This window comes from Mesoplodon densirostris, chromosome 16 (genome assembly GCF_025265405.1).
Source record: "Mesoplodon densirostris isolate mMesDen1 chromosome 16, mMesDen1 primary haplotype, whole genome shotgun sequence".
Lineage (NCBI taxonomy): Eukaryota > Metazoa > Chordata > Mammalia > Artiodactyla > Ziphiidae > Mesoplodon > Mesoplodon densirostris.
This window is the reverse complement of record NC_082676.1, coordinates 35,446,697-35,457,991: the sequence shown is the minus strand read 5'-3', so window position 1 is coordinate 35,457,991 and position 11,295 is coordinate 35,446,697. Positions and strand designations below refer to the sequence as shown.

The 11,295-nt window shown below is 51.4% G+C and overlaps 1 protein-coding gene across 1 annotated transcript; it reads left to right on the top strand.

Annotated features, from left to right (window-relative positions):
- Positions 1-211: 211 nt before the first annotated feature.
- On the top strand, positions 212-3,978 carry SPACDR (sperm acrosome developmental regulator). Its single transcript, XM_060120123.1, has 3 exons — positions 212-1,217; positions 1,482-1,819; positions 3,544-3,978. The coding sequence occupies exons 1-3, from the start codon at positions 1,164-1,166 to the stop codon at positions 3,764-3,766; spliced, it is 615 nt and encodes a 204-aa protein (XP_059976106.1). The 5' UTR covers positions 212-1,163; the 3' UTR covers positions 3,767-3,978.
- Positions 3,979-11,295: the final 7,317 nt, after the last annotated feature.

Here is an 11,295-nt window from a genome sequence, read left to right as displayed (position 1 = left end):
AACAGTTTCCACCTGTGGGAGAAAAACTTGAGGCTGTGGGCTCCCCTGGAGATCTTGTCCAGACTGCGGAGGTTTAATGTGGCTCAGAGTGGAGATGCGGAAGGAAAAGGGAGCCAGCGGCCTGGGTCCTGGGAAGAGGGAGGCGAGGCAAGGTGGGGGGGTGGGGGGGGATGGGGGGCGTCGGCCCACGTGCTGGTGGGGGACAGGAGAACAATGGAGGCTTTGGTGATTGTGCAGGATCCACCCCCAGCTTCCCAGCGTGTCCCCTCTGCGGGCTGGATCCGGGTGGCTGCTTGGGGGTGGGGCGGGGGGCCCTGAATGGGCCCCTTGTCTCAACTCTGGGTGTGGGCCAGGCTCCCCGGGCACACAGTGCCCTCGCCAGGCCTGGCCGGCCTCCGTGGCCTCCACCCCCAGCTGGCTGAGGATGGGGCCCTGTGGGTGAGCAGGCCCCTCCCTGACAGCCTCGGCTCCAGCCCAAGCGGAAGAGGCAGGTAGGGAGATGGACCCCATCTAGTGGGGAAGCAGGGAAAGCAGCAGCCTCCACTTCAGGAGACCCCCGGCCCCACTAGGGGGGACCTGCTGAGAGTGGGATCCTGGAGGCAGACCTGGTTTGGACTCCCTGCCCTGTGGGCTCCATAGATTTATGACTTGGGCAGGTTCTTTGGTTTTTCTGAATCGCAGCTTCCTCCTGGGTAAAATGGTACTGACAATAATACCTACCTGAAGGGCAGCTGGGAGGGTTACATGACATCAAACATGGGAAATGCCCAAGGAGTACCAGGCACTCAATAAATGTTAGTTTTCCTTCCTTGGATTCGGGGGAAGGAGGGCCAAGGGCGCAGGGATTGGCTCCGGGGATCCTGGAAGGGTCTCAGGTGTTGGGGTCAGGGCCAGGCAGGCTCTCACAATGGGCTAGAACTCTCCCTCCCTCTGGGTTCTCATCTGCTTTGACTCCTCTCCCGGTCCCGGGGAGGGGAGGAAGGGCCTAAGATGAGTCACTGAGGGGATTTTTCCTCCTGGATTCTCTATTTCTTTCTTCACTGCTATGCTAGAGGCTCCCCAGAGACCCCTGAGGTGGCGGCCACTGGCCTGCAGCCTGTCCTCCTCCCCAGTGAACTAAATGCTGGTTCTGCCCCCTACTTGGGGCTTGTGTATCGGAAGAAATGGCTGTGGTCATGAGGTTCTTCCGATGGACTTGGCGCAAGATTAGTCGCTGGGTGAGTTTCAGAGATCGCCCCTTCCTCTTGCCCTGCTGGGGTGGGAGGTGCTGGTCAATGACCTCTAGGTCACAGAAACCCGCACTTCCTCACCTGGCCTCCCTCCTCTCCTGGCCACCTGTGGCCAAACAAGACGGAGAGGGAGGTGGTGAGGGACAGGACAGCTGGGGAGGAGGCCCCTTCTCTGCTGGGCCTTCCCTTCTGACTGTTGTCTCTTGCTCTGCCCCTCTCTTCTGTCTCTTCTCTCCCTGTCTCGGTTCTTAGGTTTTCTTCTGGAAACACAAAGCTAAGTCAACCATCGTAGAACGCACTGACTCCAAGAAAAATGAGTTGAAGGTGGAGAAGACTTCCAAGGTGTCTGAGACTTTCAAGTTGGTTGAGTCCCCCAAGGAGGCTAAGGTCTCCAAGATGGATGTGTCCTCCAAGGTAGCTGACCCCTGCGTGTTGGCCAAGACCACCGCGGACGGGGCTGCAGTGGAGGCGGGCCACGGGCAGAGATCGCTGTTGCAGCTGCCCCGGACTGCCGTCAAATCTGTCTCCACACTCATGGTCTCCGCCCTGCAGTCTGGCTGGCAGATGTGCAGCTGGAAGATCAGCATGTTGTCCCCCTTGTCCCCAGCAGCACCCCCCTCCTATCCCCCATGACTCATTCACGCTGGTAGGAATGTAAAATGGTGTGGCCACTCTGGAAAAACAGTGTGGTCAGTTCTTCTAAAACTAAACATGCAGTTATCATATGGCCCAGGGATTGTACTCCTGGACATTTATCCCAGATAAATGAAGTTTTATGTTCACACAAAAATCTGTACGTGAGTATTCATAGCAGCTTTATTCATAAGAGCCCAAACCAACCCAAATGTCCTTCAATGGGTGAGTGGTTAAATTGTGATATATCATGGAATGATACTACTCAGCCATAAAAAGGAATAAACTATTGATATATGCAACAACTTGGATGGCTCTCAAGGGAATTCTGCTGCGTGAAAACAACCAATCCCAAAAGGTTATATATTGTATGATTCCATTTATACTATATACCACTCCAGAAATAACCAAATTAGAGAAGTGGGGATCCAATTAGTGGTTTAGTGGTTGCCAGGGGCTGCGCATGGAGGGAGAGACAGGGGAGGTGGGTTGGTTATAAAAGGGCAACATGAGGAATCCTTGCGATAATGGAAATCTTCTGTATCTTGACTATGGTAGTTGGATACATGAACCTGCACATATCATGTAAAATTGGGAAGAATTCAACACACACACACACACACACACGAATACAAGTAAAACTGGAGAAATATGAATAAATTCAGATCAGTGGATTGTATTGATGTCAGTATTCTATGACACTACTAGAGTTTTGAAAGATTTTACTATAGGGGGAAAATAGGTAAAGAGTATAAGTATTATTTCTCACAAGTGCATGTGAACCTATAATTATCTCAGTCAAAATTTTAATTTAAAAAGGGAAGTGTCTAGATTACTACCAAGTCAATTTATTTTTGTTTTGAATTAGGTATTACTGCATTAATAATAATTTTTGAAAGTTCACCTGGGGAATTCCTTGGTGGTCCAGTGGTTAGGACTTGGCGGTCTCACTGCCGAGGCCCAGGTTCACTCCCTGGTTGGGGAACTGAGATCCCACAAGCCGCGCGGTGTGGTCAAAAATAAAATAAAATATTCTGGGCCTGGAGAGAGGCATCAGGTAGAATAAGTTAATGGATTGGAGTGATATTTAAGAGGTAGAATTGTCCCACGTGGTTGATTGCATGATGGTGAGGGGCGAGGGAGAGACAGACGTGAAAACAGGCTGGAGCCATTCACTGGAAGGACTTAGGGGAGAAAGTAACAACTTTAGGGCATTGGGACAGGATGAGTTGAAGTGTCAGAGGGACATCTGCAGGGAGATGTCTAGGAGGCAGTGGGATATACAGGCCTGGAGGTCACAGACGAGAGCTTTGGGTTGGAGACAGAGTTGGGGGTGTCATTCTGGCCTTCATTTTAATGCACTCTCCATGGAACCCTAGTGGGGACTCAAAGGTGGGTCGGACATGGTCCCTGTCTTCCAGGAGCTTGCATGCTGGTATTGAAAACAGATGAGTCCGCCGAACAAATAGTGCATAAAATGTGGTATGACAGGGTGAACACAAGAGTAGAGACAGGCCGAGAAGGCTTCCTGGAGGAGGCGTTGCCCAAGCTGAGGCTTGACAGAGCAGGTGGAATTAGAAAAGCCTTTGCCGTTTATCTGCAGGTGGTTCCACCAGTGGTTTCCCCCTAGACCAAGCTGTTCATCTGTGCTCATCTTCTCTCTTTCACAGTCACCTGTGAGTTCTACCTCAGTCACCTCCCAAATGAAGACCGAGTCCCCTTTGGAGGCGAGAGGGACTGAGGTACTGCGGGAAGTGTACCTGGTGCTGTGGGCTATTCGGAAACAACTGCAGCAGCTGGCCCTCAGGCAGGAGAGGCTGCGACGGCGCCACATCCGGGCCCACATCTGTCCCCAACCTGATCCAGTTCAGGGCTTGAAACAGGATTCCCAGAGTCCCCTCTAGGGGGGAACCCCACATCCTCAGAAAGCCCCCACCTCACTCTTAAGTAAGGTTGATAGGAGAGGTTAAGGCAGCAGGCCAGGAGTTGTGGGTGAGGAGAAGTTTTCATACCATCACCTCTCATCGGGACCCCAAGGCCTGGCCTGGGGTCCCACGTACTCCCCTTCATTCCTTTTATTCAATTTGTAAAAAATTATCAAAATGTTGGGAAATAAATATCGGATATTTCTGAGTAGAGGTAGAGTGTGTTTGTGGATGGTCCGAGGCACTGAGGGGAACTTGGTGGGGGGGGGGGGGGGTAGGGAGGGGCACCTGGGGCGCCGGCCCAAATATGTGTGGGAGTAACGGGGCGGGGTGCGGGTGGCGGGCAGGCCCCCACACACTTTTAGGGGCTGAATTGCCTTTGGCAACTGTGCCGGGCCAGTAACGATAGTCTCAGAGGCACCGGTTCATTGAGGACATGCTGGGTACCAGGTGCTGAGCCCGGGCTCTCGCTGGAAATCCTACAAGACAGACTGTTGCTGATGTTACGGGACTTGTCCAGGGCCCTACGGAGAACGAGACCTCGCTGGAAATTCCGCCTCCTCAGCTGGTCCACTGCCCTGCCTCCCTGGCGCTCTTGGGACCGGCCATGACGAGGGTCAGGGTCCCTCACTTGGCGGACGCGGACACGCATCAGGCTCTGTGGGCCTCGCCCCTGCCGAGGGCGGCCGAAAACTACATCTCCCAGGGTTCCCGGCGGTGAGGCTGGGCCGCAGGGCGCAGAGGGCCTGGGCCGGGGGCCAGCTGGGTCGCGGTCGGAGAGCGCGGGAGGGTGTCTGCCTGGCGCCGCGGGAGCAGCGGCTGGAGACCGTGGCGATCTGGTGCGAGGTTGGGGGGCGGGGGCAACACGAGGGGAGACCGTGGAGCCTCAAGTCCCTTCTCCACCTTAGCCTGCCCTTTTGCCGGGCCACGCGAGGGCGCAGAGGTGGCTCCCCAAGGAAAAGCAGGGATATTTCTCCAGACGGTAAAATTCGGGGATGTCAGAATTCACAGGGCTTGGAGGTGGGGGAAGGTGCACGGGTTGGCAGCCGCGCCCGAGCCTAGGGGGCAGCAGAGGCCCTGGGAGCGGGGGAGGGACGGCTGTGCTACTGGGTCTTGCTCACCGAGACGTTAGGTGTGAGCAGGAGGCGGTGGGCGTGAGCAAAGCTGGGAGCCGGTGAGGAGCAGCAGGGATGGTTTGCTGGAAGCTCCCAGTTCACTAGAAAAGTCAGCAAACTCTGGCCCCCAACCCCACCCCCCGCAGCTCTGGCAAAGTTGGACACCATTGCTGGGAATTTGAGTGGCCTTTCCCAGAAGTCCGGAGCAGCCCCCGGCTGCCCTGCCCGATGCCCTACAGCCCTGCTACCCTGAGCCTGTTAGCTGTGCACCGCACCTCAACATTTACAGCCCTCGTAATACCACCCACCACTTATTAAACACCTACTCTGACTATTTTTATGTCTTGTTCTAAGTACTGTAATTCTCACAGTGGCTTTATGATGAAGTATTATCACTTCCATTTTTTAGAGAGGAAAGCTGAGGGACAGAAAGGTCATGTTTAAGGTCGTGCAGCTTTCATTCATCCAACGAATGTCTAGCTCACACAGGACATGTTACATACATGTTACATGGCAGGTGTTCAATACATGAATGTGGTGCCTTCTCCAGGAATCCGTTCTGAGGTGAGTCTGAAGCCAGTCAGGCCCTCAAAACATTCTAATACACAGTGGCTCAATTCTGGGGCTTTCAATCACCAATTATTCACCACATCTCCATTGTGTGCCAGGAACTGTTCTGGGGCCGAACGGGCCATGGTGGGTCTGTCCCAGGAACCCTGGAGGATTAATGGGTCCCAGGCTTTTGGAGTGGTGCCTCACTGTCTAAGGTCCAGAATCAGCCCCTCCAAATCCTTAGAGAGATGCTCCTCTTCCTATTGGGGACCTAATAGGAAATTTCAGTGAGAGGAGGGTAGAAAGGCTGGGCGCCCCTGAGGGTCACTAGTAAACAGCCTTACAAGTAGCTACAGGCCCAGGAGCTAATGGGCTTGAGGCTGTGGGCTTGTGGGAAGGAATACACCTCCCATTTTTCTCTGGCTTCTTCAGCATCATTAGGATGTAAAGGGAGGAAAGGAAGAAGGTGAGTTCAGCCAGCAGCCAGGGGAGCTGCTGGCACCTCCCACCGTCTCTCCCTCCCCAGACGTGATGGAGTCCTGTCTGGGCTTGGCCAAGCGGGGGCAGGAAACTCAAACTCATGGGAGAGAAAGGGATGGGACGGAGGGGGAAAGTCCATCGAACTTGCTTTTCCTAGATGTCCCAGTGCACCCAGGCGGCCTCCTTCCTCCCCATCCCAAGTAATCTAGTCCAGAGCCCTGGAGAAGGCCCATGTTGGGACGTGAGGATGAAATTCCCAACTGGGGGGAAAGCATATAGGATCTCCTGGGGTGGAGATTTGTGTGGGGGTTGGGATTCTTACCCACCCAGCCCTTTCCTGGTAGAGAGCAGTGGGGGGACAGTGTGACCCCTGGGGAAATCTTCCTCCTGATGAGTCTTTTTTTTTTTTGACCGTGTTGGGTCTTTGTTGCTGCACGCGGGCTTTCTCTAGTTGAGGAGAGTGGGGACCACTCTTCGTCGCGGTGCACGGGCTTCTCATTGTGGTGGCTTTTCTTGTTACGGAGCATGGGCTCTAGGCGCAAGGGTTTCAGTAGTTGTGGCATGCAGGCTCAGTAGTTGTGCCACATAGGTTGCTCCACGGCATGTGGGAAATTCCTGGACCAGGGCTCGAACCTGTGTCCTCTGCAGTGGCAGACAGAAGTCCCCTGATGAGAGTCTTGAGCAAAAATCCCACCTTGGCCAAAAAAAAAAAAAAAGAAAAAGAGAAAAAAGAAAAAAAAGGGACTTCCCTGGTGGTCCAGTGGTTAAGAATCCGAGTTTCCATTGCTGGGGGTGCAGAACTGCTGGTTGGGGAACTAAGATCCCGCATGCCACGTGGCACAGCCAAAAGAAAAAAAAATGTCGCCTTGGCAGCTCGGTGCTTTATGTCCACCTAGAGGGGTGGGATAGGGAGGGTGGGAGGGTGACGCAAGAGGGAGGAGATATGGGGATATATGTATATGTATAGCTGATTCACTTTGTTATACAGCAGAAACTAACACACCATTGTAAAGCAATTATACTCCAATAAAGATGTTAATTAAAAAAAAAAAAAACTCGCCTTGGACACCTTGCCCTCCTGTCCCCATCAGACCCCAAGCACTTTCCCTCCCCCAAGGCTGCTGGATTTCATGAGGCAGAGGTGGTAGGGCTCATGGTGGGCCCAGCTGGGACCAGGGGTCTTCATTTTCAAATCCCACCCATCCTAATGGGGCGGGGGGCCCTGGAAGTGTGGGGAGCAAAGGAGAGTGCTGGTCCCAGATGCCCCTGCTCTTTTCTCAGTCCTGCCTCATCTCCCCTCCACCCCTTCATCATCAGATTTCCTGAAAGTGTCAGATCTCTTCTTTTTCCCTGGGATCCCTCTACAATCTATTCATCACACAGCAAAACACATCACTGCCTTGCTTAAACCTTCCAATGGCTTTCCATCGCCCTTGGAAAAAAACCCAAACTGTCCCCTTTGTTTAAAATGCCCTTCTCTCAGATCTTGTCATGGTGGGCTCCTTGCCCCTCTGGATTCTGTACAGACGTCGCTATGTCTTTGTGGACTCTTTCCCTGACCACCAGACCTACAGATTGGGAGAGAGCCACTGTCAAGGTCATCCTCTATCTCTCACCATGTTTTATTTTTTCATAGTACTTAACAGTATCTGAAATTATCATATTGATTTGTTTACCAGTATACTTGGGTGGCAGCAGGGGAATTCAGTAGTTAAGAGCATGGGAAATGGTTTAAGTGAACACTTCCTTGATGTGTAATCTTGGGTAAATTGGTTAACCTCTCGGAGCCTCGGTTTCCTTGTTTGTGAAGTGGGGCATGGTAGTGGTCCTGGTGTCATAGGTCTGTCGTGAGGGTCAGGGAGATGAAGGCTGGCACACCATAAGGGCTCAATAAATGTTATGTGCTTTTATGATGCTAATGGTTATGATCTATGGTTTATGTTTATTATCTCTGCGGCCTAAAACAGTGCTGAATGAACCAGAAAGTAAACCTTCACCTAGTGTGTGGGAAGCACTTTCCAAACAGCTCTCTGCTGGAGGCAACGCCAGTTTTGGAAGTGACAAAGAATGCCGTGTGCCGTGAGTAACAGGAAGAGTACTTGAGAGAGAGTCAGGAGATCCTGGTCCTGGTCTCAGTATTGCTGCCACTTTGCTGTGGGACTCTGGTGAATCCCTATCCTTCTTTGGGCCTCAAGCTCTTCAGATAAAATGATGGGTTGAAACGGCTGGTTGATCTGTCCCCAGCCAGCTTCCAGGGGGTTCCAGTTGGGTCCTGTGCTCCCTTTATCCACTGCATGCTTTTCAGGGTTGGGGACACATGGTGCCTCTAGCTTCCTCAGCTCTGCTTGCTAACAGTTCAAAGCTGCCACAGAGAGAGTTGACCCAGGGTAAAATATTATTGGTTTAAGCCTTTGAACCCAGAGACAAAGTCCCAGGCCTGGACACTGGATCATCTTTCTACCCCTGTCCTTCCCTCCCCTTCAGCCTCATCCACGTTTGTATTTGAGCCCTGGGGGAGGAGAGCCAGTCCTGAGCCCCACTGTGGGCTGGGCAAAGGCATGAAGGTCTTGGCCTCAGACACACGGGCAGGGTGTGTGTACAGCTGGAAGTACACACATGGATGTGCCTGTGTGTACTTGTGGGTCTCTGTAGTTATATTTTAACTTGTTCCTGTTTTCCTCTCAGGAGTGGCAGGACTGCGATTAATTAGAGGAAAAGGTTGTAGGATGGCAGGGCTGGCATTCTCTACCCTCTGCCTAAGGGAAGCTGTCACCTGTCAAATGAGATGTTAGTCTCTAGGACTGTTGTAGGGCTAGCTTCCTTTGTCTACCCCTCCCCCCAAAATAGGCACATGGTCCCCCAGGACTTGAGGGAGGAGGGGGATGAGAGGGGAGCACCTTTGGGATTCAGAGGGCTGGAGCTCTTCCAAGGGGCCAGGAGGGCTGCAGGCCTGGGAGCAGGTGTTTCTGGTGGTGGCCTCATGCTGAGTCCTTTGTCCCCTGGGTCATTGCTGCCCAATTTGCCAGCGCTGTCTACTCCTTACTGGAGCTGCCTATCTACTCACTGGGTCAGTCTGCGGGGACAGGGTAGACTGGCTGGTAAGACCTCCAAGGGAGGGGCTCTTTTCTTCCCTTTTCTGTCCTCTTTGTTTCAAAAACTGAGCCTACCTGCCCCACACCTGTCTCCCAGCTCACCTGGGATGCTGTGTCTGTCTCCCTGCTAAAGCTGAGTCCTGGCCTGCCAGTCTCCCTTTCCCTCAGTTCCTCCTGGAGCAGGTGGCTGCAGAGGGGCAGGTTTTGGAAGGCGGGGATTGGTCTTTTTGTGTTGAAGGAGGAGTCTGTGCCTTGTGTAATGAGTTGTGACGTGGGCTGGGCTTGCCCAAGCTGGGGCAGATGGGGCCCTTAAGAAGGTTGGTTCCCAGGGTGCAGGGAGGTCTGCACCACCCTTCTCTGGATTTCTCTCCTCTCCTCTAAGTTTAAGACCCAGTTGTTTTTCTTTTACCGTTTATATGCTCTGACAATTTTTCTAGTCTTTTCTAGAGACCCACAGAGTTTAAGAGTTTGCATTCTGGAGCCAGACTGCTGGGTTTTGAATCCTGGCTCTACCACTTACTAGCTCTGTGGCCTTGGGCAAGGTGCTTAACCTCTCTGTGCCTTAGTCACCTCACCTATGAAATGGAGATGATATGGGAATGATGTGAGAATTTAATGAATGAATGCATCGAAAAAACTTAGAACACTACTTGCTACATATTATGTGCTGTATACATATTTGGTTTTGTTACTATTTCTTTGTCGAGAAACTTTAAATGTGAGAGGCATCGGCCCTTTATGATATGAGTTGCAAATATTTTAACACAGTCCTCTGTTTTCTTTTTTTTAAACTTTTATTTAGAAATAACATGGATTCATATGCAATCGTCAGAAATAATAGAGCTCTTGTATACCCTTCATCCAGACGTTACTCAGTGATAACATCTTGCATAACTGCAGTACAATAGCACCACCAGGAAATGGACATTAATGCACTCCACTGACCTTATTCAGATTGCACCCATTTTACATGTACTTATTTGTGTATGTGTGTGTGTGTGTGTATTTAGTTCCGTGTAAATTTTTTTTTTTTTTTTTTTTTTTGCGGTATGCGGGCCTCTCACTGTTGTGGCCTCTCCCGTTGCGGAGCACAGGCTCCGGACGCGCAGGCTCAGTGGCCATGGCTCACGGGTCTAGCCGCTGCGGCATGTGGGATCCTCCCGGACCAGGGCACGAACCCATGTGCCCTGCATCGGCAGGCGGACTCTCAACCACTGCGCCACCAGGGAAGCCCTAGTTCCGTGTAATTTTATGACATGTAGATTCCTGCGACCACCACCACCACAGTCAAGATACAGAACAGTTCCATCAAAGGGATATCTTGTGCTGCCCTCTTATATCCTTAGCCATATCTTTCCCTCTCCCCTCCCTAACCTTTGGCAACTACTAACCTGTTCTCCCTCTGTATAATTTTGTCATTTCAAGAATATAATATAAATGGAATCTTGTAGTACATAGCCTTTTGGGATTGGCTTTTTTTCATGCAACATAATTCCCTTGAGATTCATCCAAGTTGTGCATGTATCAATAACACGTTCTTTTTTATTGCTGACTAGTATTCCATGGTATAGTTATTCCACAGTTTGTTTAACCAGCCATTGAAAGACATTGGGTTTTTCCAGTTGGGAGCTCTTCCAAATAAAGCTTCTACGAACATTTGTATGCAGATTTTTGTGTAAGTTTTCATTTCATGCACAAGAGTGCAATTGCTGGGTCACAAGTTAAGTGCGTGTTTCGTTTTGTTAGAGACTGCCAGGCACTTCCCTGGTGGTGCAGTGGTTAAGAATCTGCCTGCCAATGCAGGGGACACGGGTTCGAGCCCTGGCCGGGGAAGATCCTACATGCCGCGGAGCAACTGAGCATGTGTGCCACAACTGCTGAGCCTGCGCTCTAGAGCCTATGTGCCACAACTACTGAACCTGTGTGCCACAACTACTGAAGCCCGCGTCCCTAGAGCCCGTGCTCCGCAACAAGGGAAGCCATTGCAATGAGAAGCCCGCTCACCGCAACTAGAGAAAGACTGAGCACAGCAGCGAAGACCCAATGCAGCCAAAAATAAATAAATACATTTATAAAAAAGAAAAAAAAGAAACTGCCGTACTCTTTTCCGGTATGGCTGTTTCATTTTACATTCCCGTCAGCAATGTGTGAGTAATCCAGTTACTCCACATCCTTACCAGCATTTGCTCTTATCACTATTTTTCATTTTAGCCATTCTGACAGGTGTGTAGTGATATCTCATTCTGGTTTTAATTTTCATTTTCCTAGT

Bases quoted from the DNA above. Each gene is read 5' to 3' on its own strand.
- SPACDR (XM_060120123.1), top strand. From the start codon at position 1,164: ATGGCTGTGGTCATGAGGTTCTTCCGATGGACTTGGCGCAAGATTAGT. The intron at 1,218-1,481 runs GTGAGTTTCAGA...CTCGGTTCTTAG, and splicing joins GGCGCAAGATTAGTCGCTGG to GTTTTCTTCTGGAAACACAA. The intron at 1,820-3,543 runs GTCCCCCTTGTC...GTCACCTGTGAG, and splicing joins AGCTGGAAGATCAGCATGTT to TTCTACCTCAGTCACCTCCC.